General features: G+C 42.1%; 1 protein-coding gene across 1 annotated transcript; it reads right to left on the bottom strand.

Moving 5' to 3' along the window:
* Positions 1-14650: 14650 nt before the first annotated feature.
* LOC127238288 (putative sperm motility kinase W) lies at positions 14651-16153 on the bottom strand. Its single transcript, XM_051206837.1, has one exon. It carries the CDS (start codon positions 16151-16153, stop codon positions 14651-14653), a length of 1503 nt encoding a protein of 500 aa, XP_051062794.1.
* Between the last annotated feature and the right edge of the window lie 290 nt (positions 16154-16443).

Consider the following 16443-nt stretch of genomic DNA (forward strand, 5'->3'; position numbering starts at 1 on the left):
TTAAAAAGTCTTTGTCGTTCCCAGTTAGCTGTCTGTCTGCCTTGTGTTTGCAGATAAGATGTGATGTCTTAGTTACTGCTCTAGGAACATGCCTACCTGTCTGCAGCCATGCAACCTACCATAACTGCCATGGACTCTAACTCTCTGAAACCATGATATCCAAGTTTAAAGTGTTTTGGCAAGTAGTTTTTGTAGTGTTTTTTCACAACAATATAAAACTAACTAAGACAGAAGTTGGTACTAGCAATGTAGTATTACTGTGACAGGACTGATAGCACTGGTTGTGGAAAACCAGGGAAGATTTTAGGACTTTGAATTAAGAAAGTTATTGGATATTGTAACTGGGAGCCAAATGAGCCATCTAATTCAAGGAATGAAAGATAATATTTCTGAGAGCAATGTGGACTAAGGGGGCCTAGCTCAAAAAGTTTCCAATGCAACAGTATAACCAACTGAGCTAGGCAGCATACTTGTGGTACTTTTACAAAGTATGTGGCGGCTTTTTACCCTTCTCCTGTGAATCATCTCAGGGTAAACTGAAAGGCTTTGAACTAATCTCAATGGCAGAAGACATTTTAAAATATCCTGATAGTGACACTGTCATGTGGTTATTAGCAATCACTCTTATGCAGTTTTACAATGAAAATGAACAAGCAGGGCAAAAAAGAAATTCAAATATACAATTTAAGAATAAAAAGAGCACAGCAAAATTGAATATTGGTGCCAAAGCTTTGCTGAAGGACATAAAGGCCTGACACACAATGTAATTGAGGAAATGGAAAGCTATGGGCAAGTCAATACCAGCTACCCTGCAACATATGAAAGTAAAGGGCCTAAGGAGTTTGTGTTCCTAAGATCAGGGAAAGCCTGTGCAAAGATGATTCAAGAGGGCCAGGTTCTGCCCGAGCAGGTGGCTGTCTTGGTACCATAGGGCAATGGATTCAGAGTCATAAAGAACACAGGAATAAGGATGTTATAAAACATTTTCTGGTTAAGAAAATCCACTGAGATTCAGGGCTAACACAATGAGTTTCCAGGAAACTTGGGGGAGGAGATGGCCTGAATTCAAGCAAGACAATAGCAACAGTGAAATGGGGAAAATAGAATTCAAATAGTCCAAGACTTGAAAGCTGAAATGGACGCATTAAAGAACACAAACAGAGGGAATGCTGCAAGTACAATGTCCAGGTAAACAATCAGAAACCACAGATTCAGGCATAACTAAAAAGAAAACAAGACATAGGACAGAGAATCTCAGGTGTGGAAGATTCACTGAAGAAAATAGCATCATAGACAACGAAAGTGTTGTGTGAACACAAAATGTTCAGGAAAGATGAGACACTGTGAAAAGGCCAATCCTAAGAATAGTAGGAATAGAAGAAGGCAAAAAAGCCAAGCAGAAAGTCGTAGACAATCTATTCAACAAAATCATAAAAGACAAATTTCCCAAGCTAATGTGGGGCATGCTTATAAAACTACATCAGGCTAATAGAATGCCAAAAGACTGGATCAAAAAAATAAATAAATAAAATTAACCCAAACCAAAAAAAAAAAAGTCCCCTAGAAACATAATAATCAAAACACTAAACATACAGAATAAAGAAATCATATTAGGAGCTGCAAAGAAAAAATGTCAAGCAACTTACAAAGGCAGACCTATCAGAATGACATCTGACTTCTCAATGGAAACTCTAAAAACTAGAAGGTACTGGATAGGTGTTCTACAGACACTAAGAGACCATGAATTCCTTCCCAGACTGCTATAACCAGCAAAGATTTCAATCACTATTATTGGAGAAAACAAGATATTCCATTTCAAAACCAGATTTAAACAATACACATCCACAAATCTAGACATACAGAAAGTATTGGAAAGAAAACTGCAACCAAGCAAGTTAACTACACTCATAAAACCATAGGCAATAGATAATTCCACATTACCAAAAGAATAAAAAGGGTGTGGGGTACACACACACAATACTATATATGATAACAAATATCAAAATAAACAAGAATCAACAATCATTGATCAATAATATCCCTCCATATTTGATTTCTTGATTTGCTTCCAAAAAGTCACAGGTAACAGAATGAATGGGAAGGAAGATTCCATTTTTCTGCTGTACACACTAAACATACCTCAACTTCAATGACAAACCTAATCTCAAAGAAAAAAGTTCGGAAAAGGTTTTCGAAACAAATGGGCATAAAAAATATTTTATGTACCTATTCTTATACCTAGAAAACTATACTCCAAAATAAATTAATGAAATAATAGAGGTCATTTCATATTCATCACCAAAAAAAATCCATCTAGATGACATCTCAATTCAGAACAATATGCCACAAATATAAAGGCACCAACATTCATAAAAAGAAATATTACTAAAACACAAATCACACGTAAAATCCGACAAACATATAGTTGGAGATCTGAATACCTCACTATAAACATAGGACAGGACTAAATGACAGAAACGTAGCAAAGACATTAAGCAACTAACAAAACATATGACTCAATTGGATTTAACAGACATCTATAGAACATTTCATCTAAACACTATATAATATACCTCCTTATGAGTGCCACAAGGAACTTTCTTTAAAATCGATCACATGCTCAACAACAAAGCAGACGTTAGCAGATTTAAATATTTGAATAACACCATGTATCTAATCCAGTCACCATGGTTTAAAAATAGAATTAACAGCACATATTGCATAAAGCCTACAAACTCATGGAGATTGAAAAATTCTCAGTTGCACCACTCCTGGGTCAATGAAGAAAGAAGGAAATTAAAGACTTCCTAGAATTTAATGAAAATTAAGGCACAACATACCCAAACGTATAGGACATTTTGAAAAGAGAACTAAGAATAAAGTTCTTAGCACTAAGTACCCACATGACAAAACTGGATGATAGTAACACGGGAGGATTAACAGCACACCTGAAAGCTCTAAAACTAAAAGAGGCAAACTCACCCAGGAATAATAGTACATGACAGGATATAATTATATTCATGTCTGAAATCACAACAGTAGAAACAAAGAAAACAACACAAAGAATCAATAAGACAAAAGGTTGTTCTTTAACAAAATCACCAAGAAAGGCAAACATCTATCCAAACTAACCTAAAAAACAGAGAGACAACATGCAAAATAACAAAATCAAAAATGAAAAGCAGATGAAACAGACACAGTCGAAATCAAGAGATTCATCAGTTCATACCTTGAAAACCTGTACTCCACAAAATTAAAGGAAATGGACAATTTTCTGGACAGATTCAAGTTGGCAATATCAAACCAACAACAGGTAAGTATGGCAGATTCTCAGGAAATGACAATCAGTCTACCATAAGATCCAGCAATTCCACTCTTAGGCATATACCCAAAGGATGGACATTGTTACCACAAAAATATCTGTTCAACTACATTCATAGCAGCATGATTTATAATTGCCAGAACCTGGAAAAAAACCTAAATACCTTTCAAATGAAGAATGCCTAGAGAAAATTTGATACATTTATACAATAGAATACAATCAGCAGGGAAAAAATTAAGTCTTCAAATTCCTAGTCAATGCATGGAACCAGAAGAAACCATTACAAAGGAGGTAATCCAGACACGGAAAGAAAATACGGTATGTACTCACTCAAAAGCAGATATCAGAAACAGAGCAAAGGGTTACCAGCCTACAATACACAACCCCAGAGTAGCTGACATTGGCCTGTGATAAAGGGAAAATGGACAAGATCTCCTGAGTAAATAGGGAGCATGTGGAGAGGGGAGGAAACGAAAGAAGAGGGGAGAAAGGGAGAGAGAGGAGATAATGAGAGAACTAGAAGGTCGAGATAATGAGAGAACTGCAAGGTGGAATTGAGGGAAAAAAAGAGGAGAGACAGAAAAGAGATACCTTAATGAGGGATATCTCCAGTGAGCCACAAGGATGACCACATTAAGAATCTAAATATTGTGAGGAGGGACAAGTCCCCCAGAGCTCAGGGGAAGTGGGAGGGGGGCAGCGAATGGAGAGAGAAGTAGGAGAAAACGAGGGGGAGGAAAGGAAAACATGTGCGACCAGGAGGATTGAGCCTGGTTAGGAATAGTAGACAGGAAAGAGTGAGACAGAGACAGAGAGAACATAAAAGAGGGATCCAGTATTGGTTTGAAGATAAAATTGAACACAAAGAAAGGTCTAGAGAACTACAAAACTGCTGCCAAATAACAATTTGAGCTTCCAGGGAAAGGCTATCATAAATGCCCTTCCCGGAGAGTGAGATCAACAACTAACTTATCCATGGAGCCCACAACTAAGGCCTGCTGGAAACAGGATCAAACACCCATACATAAACACTGAGTCGAAGTAGAACCCAGATGCAGATGGAGAAAACAAGACCAGGCAGCAGAAACACAGACACAGCTTACCTGAACAAGGAGGAGCTAACGGGCCCCCAGACTGATAGCTCAGACCCAGCATGGGACTGACTCAGACCCCCCTGAATATGGGTCTCAGCCAGAAGGACTAAGCAGTCTAAGGGACCTCAGACAGTGAAGCCAGGATGTATCCCTGGTGCACAAAAGTACTTTGCGAACACATCCCCCATGGAGGGATAACTCCCTTAATCTAGACACAGGAGAGAACCCTTAGTCCCTGTTCACATGAGCTATCAGACCTACATGACCTCAACTGAATGGCATTCCCCTACATATGAAATTAGTGTGGGTGGATGTGAGGTTAGGGGGTTAGAATGCCTGTCAGAGGGCAGAGAGGATAAAAGTGAGGGAAGGACTGAGAGGAAGGGAGAGAGACAGGGAGGGAGGGAGAGAGACAGGAAGGGAGGGAGGGAGACGAAACTGAAATCAACATGTAAAATAATAAATTAAATTTAAAAAAAAATGCTTTGACTCCAAATTTAAGTTCAAGGACAACTTAGTGGGGGAAAAGGATTTCTATTTTTGTTTCCACAGAAAATGAAAAGATGTGGATTCCTTCCAGACTAATGTGGTTTGATCAAGCCAGACCACCTGAAACAGAGTATCAGGTGATCCTGCATTCAAAACAGCTGGAATAAGCAGCCTTACAGACTACAGCCAGATTTCTGAATCTTTTTCGAATCCCCCATGACAATGGCCCTTACCAGCAGGAAGTACTTTAGGAAGAACACCGCCCAAATTCCCAAATATTGTCTTAAATGTTTGTTTTCATTTAATGGACTTGGTTATATTAAATAAATAAATAAGAATCTAAACATTGTTGAGAGGCTACCTAAAATGAACTTCCCATATAATGAGAGAGATGACTACCTGGAATCCCACCATACATTCTTCATCGAGAAGCTGATAGAAACATGAGCAGAGATACACAGCTAACACTGAGATGAACACCTGAAATCTAGTTATAGATAGGAAGGAGGAATGAGCAAAGGTTAAGACAGCTGAAACCAGTATATATTCCTACTGCATGAATGGGATTTGGGAGCCCTTTCCCTATGAGGAATGTCTCACAGCCTAGCCAAAAAGGGGAAGGACAAACACCTACACCAAATGATATAACAGAGTTTGATGATCACTTTGGGAGGTCTCATCCTCCCTGGGGACTGGAAAGGGTAGGATGGGGCATTGGAGGGAGGAATGTGAGAATGGAAAGAAGGGGGACCAGGGATTGGCACACAATATAAGATTGATTTTAATTTCAATTGTATAACAACAAAACAGAATTATTTGTAGTCTAATTCTATGAATACCAGTGAGATTGGACCTACTGTGTGACTTCAGCTCTCCATGATCATGACAGTGAGGAGGTCTGTGGACACTGCCCTGCTCAGAATATCCAGGCTAGAGATCTGAAAGAGAAGGACATTCATTTCCCAAGGCTCTTCTTAAATACTTTCTTAGGGCAGACATGCTGTCAGTGTTGTCAGTGAGTACAAAAAGGCATGGGTAACATTCTGCACTGTCAAAATGAAAAGAATCTTAGTTGGGCAGTGGTTCAGGAATAACTAGCCACTGGGAGGCTTTCACAAGGAGACTCTCCTAAGGAGACTCTCCTAACATTCCCCAGGTCTAGTTGTAAACTTGAAAGGTGGAAGACCAACCATTGCATTGACCTCATAATGGGGAGTGGATACTCTGAGCTTCTCAAGTGCTCAGACGATGACTAGTTAGTCTTCCAGAAGAAGGGGAGGTGACAAGTGCACTCCTCCTTCAATGTCAGTAATGAACTCTGTGCACATCCTCAGGTCAGGAGTTTTCGGTCCGTCATATAGGATGTGGACAGGCACCTAAAAGAGAAGGCAGATTTAAAACCAAAGATAATGCTAGCAGAAAGATTTATAGAACAACACTAGACCTAAGACCATACAGAAAACAGCAGGTTGATTTTGGTGCAATTCAGGAACAAGTGAGGTGGGGTCAATGTCCATTTTCTTCCTATATGATCTTCCTAAGGGAGAACTCAGCGTGCTCTCTTAGAAAGCTCTGATTGCAGGGATTGGTTTTTCCTGCTTTCATGATCAAGTGCTGTTCATTGGCTCAAGAATTAAGGAGGAGATGAATTTTCCCACTGACATGTCTGTATCTGGGAACTGTGATTCCTGCACCCCACCTCATTTGACACTTGCCTAGATGACACAGGATGCACATGGTAAAAATGAAGATTGTCATAGAACATGGCCAACATGACCTGGAGATCTGAGGAGGGAAAGGGTTGCCAATTAGAGTTCTGAGGTTGAGGTTGGAAAATACAATTGACCCAGGATAATACCAAAAAGGTTATCATGCATGGGTCAAAGGAATTTAAACTGTACAAAAGAACAAGCTATTGAGCATCGCAGAGTCTACACACTTTTCTCCCCAGGGAGGTGAACAGTACTGGGAAAGTTTGGGTAGGGTGTGGAAAGAAGTAGACACAAATAGCTGGTATTGACTGCACCTGTTCCTGTTGCCTCCATCATGCAGACAGTCAGAAAGAAGGGTGTTAAGTGTGAGAGCCTGGTCACTACCTGACTTCTCTCAAATAACAGTCTAAATAAAGTCTACAATATGCTCCCTCCAGTGACCAAAGATATTAACAGTTGGCACTGTAACATCTGAACACTTGATCATCTCTACATTCTGAGATTCACATTCTTACAAACCATTACATGGGCTTGGAGGCCCTGGTCCCATTGTGGTGTCTCTTCGGAGGTTACATGGCCTGCCACAGGAGGCAATTTTCCCTTGCCCAGGCACTGGTTTCAGTTAGGAAGAAACACAGCGGGACAAACAAAATGACAACCAGGCCAAAAGCCCTAGCTCTTAGTCACAAAGGCTGACAACACCTGAATCCTGTACAGCGTGGGACCAGGGTACAAAGTAATTGTAAAAGTGCTGACCCCATATCTGAATACTCTTCCCTAGGTAAGGAAAGCTCTACCTACTTGCAAAGTGAAGCAAAGTGCCAGAATTCCATGCACAGTGGTACCCATTTTCCTCCAGCTTGCTGCAGTTTCCTGTAAGAGAAAAAGATGTTCCTGAAAAAACTCCCTACAATGAGGCCCCATCACAAACTAAGTGAGTATGCAGTGTGACTGGGCCTTTCTGATGAACAGGACTCAGAGATAAAAGAAGTCTACAAACACAACCACTGGGATGAGAGGAAGAGGAGGAAAAAACACTTCACTGGGACCAGAAACCAGAAGGGATGGACAAATTAGTGACTACTGCTGAGGTATTTCACTGAGACTGGTGCTCAGTGTGTGTTCATTCATGAGCACCATGGACATTGTCTTGCCTAAGAGCACCCTCTGTCGAGGATGCTGTGAATTGCAGCCCTGAACCATTTTTCCTTATGAACTAGGGTTTCCTGGGGGAGAATCTTATGGTAAATGACTTACCTCCTCCTGTTCTGGGCAGAGACACATCATGGTGGGCAAGTGGGCACACTCCCATCTGGAACTCCTGCATGGATCCTACATCTGCTCTTTCAGGCCACAGATGCAAATCTCCTCCCTGTGTCTCCTGATTTACAAAGTTCATCACTTTAAATATGAAAAGGACGCAAAGGGAATCTGAAATTATAGCACTTAGTCTCCACTGTTCTTACCCCAGCACACATCCCGCTCCCCATGGAGACTCCACTCTGTCTTCATCCTCTCTAAATCCTCCCTGTACAAACTGTCTCTTGGGCCTCTGTATCCTGCAATCTTATGTTCTCCAGCTCAACTCTGTCACTCATTTAGGAGCTAGTACAGTACCATGGATGATACTCAAGTCAGATCTGAAAATATGCATATCCACAAAGGGAAACTGTTAATGAGTCAATTGCAAAGGATACATGACAGTTTCAATACAAGAATGAGATTAATATATGAAGAGGATGTGGGTCAAGAGCACATACTGAATGTCAGTATTTGAAATTTTACAGAAAATATACACACGTAAACATGATTTACGAAGGCTGTCCCCACTCTCCATATTTCTTCAAATTTCTACTTGAAGTACTAGTGAGAGCAATAAGAAGTCAAACAGAGACCAAGAGGGTACAAATTGAAAGGAAGAAGTCAAACTAGACTATTTCAATATGATATGATAGTTTGCATAACTAACCAGAAAAACTGCAACAGGGGAATCCTATAGCTAGTAAAAAGATTCAGCAAAATGACAGGATACAAGATTAACTCAAAAAATCTGTACACCTACAATATACAGACAAGAACGGGCTGAGAATGTAATCACAGAAATATCACACTTCACATTAGCCACAAGCAACATGAAATATCTGGGGTTAACGCTAACCAATCATCTGAAAGGCATACATAGTAAGAATTTTACATCTTTAAAGAAAGAAACCAAACAAAATACCAGAAAGTAGGAAGATCTCCCATGCTGTTGGATAGGTAGGATAAATATAGTAAAAATGGCAATCTTGCATAAAGCAATCTACAGATTCAATGCAATCCTCATCAAAATCACAGCACAATTCTTCACAGAACTTGAAAGAACAGTATTCCACATTATATGGGGAAAAAAAACAGAATAGGTAAAACAAACATGTACAATAAACGAACTTCTGGAGGTATCACCATCCCTGAATTCAAGATTTATTATAGAGCTACAGTCCTGAAAACAGCTTGGTACTAGTGCAAAAATAGACAAGTAGACCACTGGAATGAAATTATAATCACTACCACTAACCCTCAGATGGTTTATGCTGGAGATGATGTGGAGAAAGGGAAATACTCCTCCGTTGCTGGTGGGAGTGAAAACTTGTACAGCAATTTTGGAAATCAGTATGGTGGTTACTCAGGAAATGGCAATAATTCTACCTCATGATCCAGAATTCCACCCATACACACATAACCAAAACATGTCCATACATGCAATAAGGATATCTGTTCAACTATATTCATAGTACCTTTATTTGTAATAGCCAGAACCGAGATTTAGCCACCTAAATACCCCTCAACTGAAGAAAGGATGGAGAACATGTAGATTTAAACAATGGTATACTACACAAAAGAGGGAAAAGGGGAATCTTGAAAGTCTCAGGCAAATGGATGGAACTAGTAGAAACCATCACAGGTAAGGAAACCTAGTCACAAAAAGACAAACATGGTATGTACTCACTCATATATGTATGTAAGACACAGAGCAAAGGATCACCAGCCTACATAGCACACAGCAGAAAAGCTAGGAAGAAAGGAAGACACTAACAGAGTTATACATTGTGTCCCACAAAAGAAAAAAGAGACAAGACCTCATGAGCAAATTGGGAGCATATGTGGAAAACAGAGGGAGTTAAGAGAAACAGAATGGCAGAAGAGGAGGGGACAGGAGGACATGAGGGAACAGGAGGATAAGGTTAGGGGAAGAATAGAGGAGAGAAAGAAAACAGATACCATAATAGAGGGAGCCATTATAGGTTTCAAAAAGAAATCGGGCACTGGGGATTGTCCAGAGATGTACAAGGATGACCCCAAGTAACAATCTAAGCAATAGTGGAGAGGCTACCTCAAATGCCCTTCCCTGATAATGACATTAAATACTACCTTATGTGCCTTCCAAGAGCCTTCATCCAGTAGCTGGTGGAAGCAGAAGCAGACACTCACAGCTAAACACTGAGGCAAACTCCTATAATAAAGTTGCAGGGAGGTAGGAGTTATGAGCAAAGGGGTCAAAGCCATGGTGGAAAAAACCCCAGAAACTGCTAACCTGAACAAGGGGGAGCACACGAACTCCAGTCTGGTAGTTTAAAAACCAGCATAGGATGGATTCAGGCCCTCTAAATATGGGTGTTAGATAGGAAGACTGGGCAGTCTATGGGGGTCATGGTAGTGAATTTATCTCTACTGTGTAAATAGACATTAGGATCCCATACCACATACAGTGATACTCTCTCAACCTATATCCATGGGGGAGGGCCTATGCCCTGCTCCATATGATATGATTGGGAAGATTCCCAGGGAAGGCATCAAGCTTCCTGTGGATCAGAAAGAGGATGGGATAGATATTGAGGGGACGGGGGAAGAGGAGAGTGTGAAGGCCTGAGACTGACATGTAAAACAGCTTGTTTCAAATTGAAATAAAAATTATGAACAACAAATAAAAACATGACTGTACTATACGTGACAATCAAGTCCCAAACAACAACATCTGTGTTCTCTCATATGCAAAATCTGGAGGTCTGTAGGATCCAGAAGAGAAATGACAGGACACTAAAGGCATGGATATTTCATTACTCTCCTGGAATGGCACACAGAGTCCTGGGGAGGGGAATGATCACTTGTCCCCATACAGACACTCCACAGTGTATTCCATAGAGTCCTAGTTGGTTCAGTAAAGCGCTAGCCAAACAGGTTTTGACAAGAAAAGATAGCACTGTGGGGCACATGAGCAAAACTAGTCATAAAAGCCAGCAGGTGGGTGGGTTATATCTTTGTGGTGGATAGGGACACTGGGAGCTCCTATCCAGAATGAGCGGCTTTCTATACTACCTTTACCATTGGTGACTTTAAAATGAAAGCTCTCCCTCCAAAATACCAATTGTCTCCACGATCAACCTGGAGTTTGAGCGTTGTCCTGATAGCCCAAATGGAAAGAAATCACTCAATCAATCAGGACTCTTCCGATTGGTCAGATTGAAGTCTTGTGACCTGTGTCTAGACTATACGTGGAGATCCAGCTGAAACAGGGTCAGTGCAACACATTAATACTCCATGCTTGTTTCCATGATCTATCAGCTACGTCCCACCTCCTTCAGGTCACAGCACTGTGTTCACAGAATAATTCATAAAAGCACATCTCACCTCCAGGTGTCTGTTCATGGTAAACACAGACTCTATTCTGAAGGTCAGGTTTGGAGTTTACCCCCTGTTCAAGTCCATCCTGGATGAAGGTTCCTTTCAATCCCTGACCCTGTCCTGTGGGAAAAAGCACAGAATTGGTACAATTCTATCTCACATATTTGGGGGTATTTACATTGATGGTATAAAGTACTTGAGGCCAGGCATGGCAGTGCACATGTGTGATCGCAGTACTCAGGAGGCGAGGCAGGTGTGGATCTCTGTGAGTTGGAGAACTGACTGTTCTACATAGAGAGGCTAAGGATAGGCGGGGCATATAATATCCTCTCTTTAAACTCAAAACATAAAAAGTGCATTCATGAAATTTCCTTGTCGCATTTCCTGAATTCAGCCATTTCACAGCCCTGGCATCACTGATCTGCTAGAGAAAAAAAGGCTTTTCCAGGGTTGATTCCCACAACTCAAAATTGTTCTCATCCACTAAGCATGTTGCTAATTGTTCTGTGTACATGGGATCCATGAGGTGGTCAGTGTACTACAAAGTAACTGATGGCAAAAGTGTACTGCCGTCCAGCTAGACAAATATCATCCAACGACTTCAAAATGCACTAGTGTTTGAGAAAAGCCCAGGGTCTGGTGGTCAGAATAGAATCTGGGTTCCAAGTTCATGAAGAAGATAGCACCTCTCTTTCCACACCTCTAAGGTCTCTTCAGTCTGCCATTGCTCATAAGCAACCAATGGTAAGTTTCCCTCTGTGTTGAAGAAGCTGACATAGGCCACGTCATATGTAATTTTCTCCCAGACAGCAAGACCTGGCCTGAGAATCTCATCTTCCCTCAAAACAGATACTTACTGTACTCAATCTTACCTTCACATGATGAATCACAGATTAGGGCACTGGATTCCCAGTAGATATCAGTTCCCCTTAACAACTCAGTGAGCTCTTCCCTACCTGAAGGTATCCTGGAAAACAGTTCAGACACCATACCCACCTCTGCTTCACACTTAACCTATGGCCCTTATCATGGGCTCCACCATAATCAAAGACTTCGTGAAAGCATGACCCCTTTGGTCATGATTGGTCATAGAGAAGTCATGGCTGAGGGACTTGTGAAGGTACATCTCAGCATCGAACTTGGCAAGGCCTACTTACCTCACCACTTTGGAGAATAACAATGGTAATGTATGGTCAAAAGTAAGTTAAAAATACCTCCGTGAGATGGGAAAATGATGTCAAAATCTTGGATCAGGTGATCAGAAGGAACATGAGAATTCTGGATGAAGAGGGCTTGAGAACAGAGACAAAGATGTCTTCAGGTCATTCAGACAGGACATGAGGAGACAACACTGCATGACAGAGCCAAACATCTCTATTGCCACACTCTTCAACAGTAGCCCAGGAGAGTAACCCCTTCCTAAAGGAGCTTCACACTTCTACAGATTGACATGAGCCATACATTTGAGTACAGGGAATACCTCTTCATGCAGAGCCCAGTGGGAACTCTTCTGCAAGATACTTTTGTTCCTGACTTTACTTATTGAAAACCCCTCCTGAACAAACTTCCCTTTTTCCTGACTCTTTTGGGGTTAGATCCTCAGGACAGACTTTTTCACCATTTTTACAGGTCCTCTCATTTCCTCTTTATCCTCTCCAATTCACTTCTCCCTGTTCTTCCCCATAACCTCCCTTATCCCATTTCTCACTGGTTTTGCACTACCTGAATCTTTTCCTAAACACAATCAGAAAGCAATTTGGTGGGACCTGAGTGATCAAAGAGGATTGATGCCCCAGAGCTGAATATATTCTGTCCTGTTCACAGAAGCAACCCTACTTGATGCAAGGAAGCCTGGTTTTTCAAGACCATAAAAACAGGGAAGTGGATCTTAACTGGCTTCAAGCTACATGTGACTGTTCAGGGATGAACAACAACATGAGAGGGTGGCAGTGGCAGGAACGCTTTGGGAATGTGGTAGCTGATGCTGAATTGTTACAGGATGGATACTAAGTCCTGTAGCCCTTACATCTTGCTGCACAAGACACAGATTTGTGACCAAATTCCTTCCTATTTTACAGCAAGAAGCTGTGTTAAGTGGGACATTTCATTTCCTCCAACTAAACACACAAAGAATAATGGAAGCACCTCAATTAGTGACTGGCAGACAGGATTACTCAGAACAGAGGAAGATGGGACTCCATTGGCCAAGACCTGGCATTTACTCCAACAACATCCTAGCTCAGTAGGTAATAACAAGATGACATTTCCAAGGCAGCATTCTTTTGTGTACCTTACATGCTAGGATGACCAGAGCAGTTCCTGTAAACCTAATTGCTGGCTGTTCCTACTCTCAGTCCCAATATGGACTTCACGGGACCCTTGGTCCTTCACTAGCTTGTACAGAAACCCTGTCAGAGATCAAAACATTAATCTCTTTCATAGCAGTTGTTGACAGGAAGTCCCCACGACAGACTGTATTCATTACACTGCCCCACATTTCCCTTTTTTCCTACTTCAATCCTGTTTCCCAATTAGGAACCATTTCATTCCCCCAGAGGACTTACACAGGTCTAGCTCTACATTCCAAAACAGTCACAGAATAAGTTGGAATGGCTAAAGTGAACAGGATGATGAGCAGCCTAGACTGGTACAGAAGGCACTCCTGGATGTAGAAGCAGCCATTTGCCATGCCGTCTGTAGGTCCTAAAAGAAAAAAGCTAGGGAGATAGGGTCACTGGGTAAACGTGCCTAATGAGCACGTCTGGGTACAACAACAACTGCTGGTGCTGGAGGAAGCTGAAGGAGAAGCAAACATGCACATCACACAATAGCACGAGGATGGGTGCAGGAGCCTGGTGACTTGGATAGCTCGGTGTTGACATTCTGCAGATCTGTCCATCCATCCATCCTGGTTCCCTTCTGAGCAGTCACTCCTCACCAGAGTTGGTGTTCTACTAGGCCATCTCGTTTTCCACACTTCAAAGCAGAAGGAAACATGAAAGCATCTCCATTAGCAACTTGGACAGAACAAGGTTTGGTACCAATGTTCCACTATTCTAAACCTTTGCCCACATTAGCCAAAATCACACCCTTCCTTCCCTTCTGGCCCTTCCCATGCTATGCTATCTCATTTTGGATCCATGTTCCAGGCAATTACATGAAAAGAAAGCTATGGCATATTGCGTCTAATGTACCAGACATCTTAAATTCTGTGCCCTCTCAGTGGATACAACTGTCATTTAACATGACTGTAAAATAATTTCTTGAAAATACAATGGAACAATTCATCTGGGTGACTAAACCTACTGCAGTGCACGTAAAACTCCATGGTCCCTCCTTCCTCTGAAGCCCCAGAAACAAGGGGTCGAGGCTCACCTGGGGGTGGGCAGGCAGCAGCAGCAGCAGCACAGCACCCTCAGTGCATTGGAAATGTGCTTCCTCATCAGTTTCCAGCCCCTGAATGGCCTGGTGCCAGATCTTGCGTTTGCCACCTGGGACTGGTCACTCTGAATGTCGGACCCCATGGATGGCTCCTCTATGGAGAAGCCCATGTTCTCAACCCCAGTGGCTGTTTCATCCAGGGATGGTTCAGGAGAAGAGACACTGACAGGAAGAATGTCAGCTGAGTTCCTGTTGACTACAATGTCCCTTGTTGCAGTATTGGTGATATCAGCCATTGAACTATCTCTTTCTGGGACTTTAATATCAGGACAGGGCATCAGCTCCAGGCAGGGGTGTCTCCTGACCATGGGGGAGCTTCTGCATCCCTTGCCTGTTCCTTCCACATGCGCTTTGTGAAAATGATTCTCCACAGCAGGAAGAGCTGGTTCACTAGCTCTCCTCAAGGGCCGAGGGAGGCTGAGAAGACCTGAAGAGACCATGTTTATCCGGGACTTATCTTGTAGATGGCTATGCCCACAGCTCAGTTTGAATTTGAGGATATTTATGGTTGCTGTTACATTATTTTGTTGCCTGTGCTTTAGGGATGATACAATCTCTTTACACGTATAGCCCATGCTGCACATAGTCTCCACGACCCTGGGAAGGATTTCTTTAGTGTCGGGTGGTACGTGTTCTGGAATGTGGCCCAGCCATGGTCGTTCCACAAGCTGACGTATTGTTATTCTGTACCCGGTGGGGACCATGAGTAAACGTGCCAGGATGATGTGGCACGATTTTGATAGGTGGTGGGGAATGGGACACATTGTGGTGGTGATGAGCCGGTGCAAACCATCAGGGGTGATTTCGACATATGGGAAGTGCCCTGTTACCAGGACGTAGAGAACGACACCCAGGCTCCACATGTCACCTGCCATTCCATCATAGGGTTTCCTTGCCAAGATCTCTGGGGCCCAATAGAGCAAGGAACCACAGATCTCCTCCAACATCTGCCCCTCGGTGACTTTAGTTGCCATACCAAAGTCACACAGCTTGGCGTTTCCTGCTGCGTCCAGTAAGATGTTTTCTAATTTTATATCACGGTGCACGATGTGTCTTTGGTGGAGGAAGTACACTGCTGACACGACCTGCTGGAAAAGCGGTCTAGCCTCCTCCTCCTCTAGACAGCCCGCTGCCCTGACGCAGCTCTCCAGATCTATGCCTGCCACATATTCCATGATCATGTAAGTGGTCGTCAGTGTGTCGATCATGTGAAAAAATCGAACGATGTTCCTGTGTTCTACAGACTGAAGGATGTTTACTTCACTGCTGATGTCAGCCACACTGTTGATGCTTTTCTCCAGGACCTTGACAGCCACTCGTGTATGTGTGGGAAGGTGGCAGGCCAGCTTCACCTCCCCAAATGAACCAGAACCTAAAGATAGTAACATCTTGAAATCCTTTTCAAGAATGTCCTCTTCCATGTGGCTGGCCATGGTGTTATGCTCAATTCCAACCACTTTATCTCCTCAGAAATTTCAGAGGCACACAGTGCTAAAAAAATAATAATAATGTACGTTTATGGGGAATGTTTATAGTTTTGAATTCTCTTAATGAAATGTGTGATATCCTAATGATGACCTCCAGTGATATAAAAATACTTGAAGAACCCAAACCCACAGCAGTAGATGGGGATCAAAGAAGGTTCTGTTGGAGTCAGTAAAGTGGGAGTGCAAAGCACATGCTGAGATCCCTGACAGAATGAGCTAGTTATTTTCATGGATGT

Source organism: Phodopus roborovskii, unplaced genomic scaffold (genome assembly GCF_943737965.1).
Source record: "Phodopus roborovskii unplaced genomic scaffold, PHOROB, whole genome shotgun sequence".
NCBI classification, from domain to species: Eukaryota; Metazoa; Chordata; class Mammalia; order Rodentia; family Cricetidae; genus Phodopus; species Phodopus roborovskii.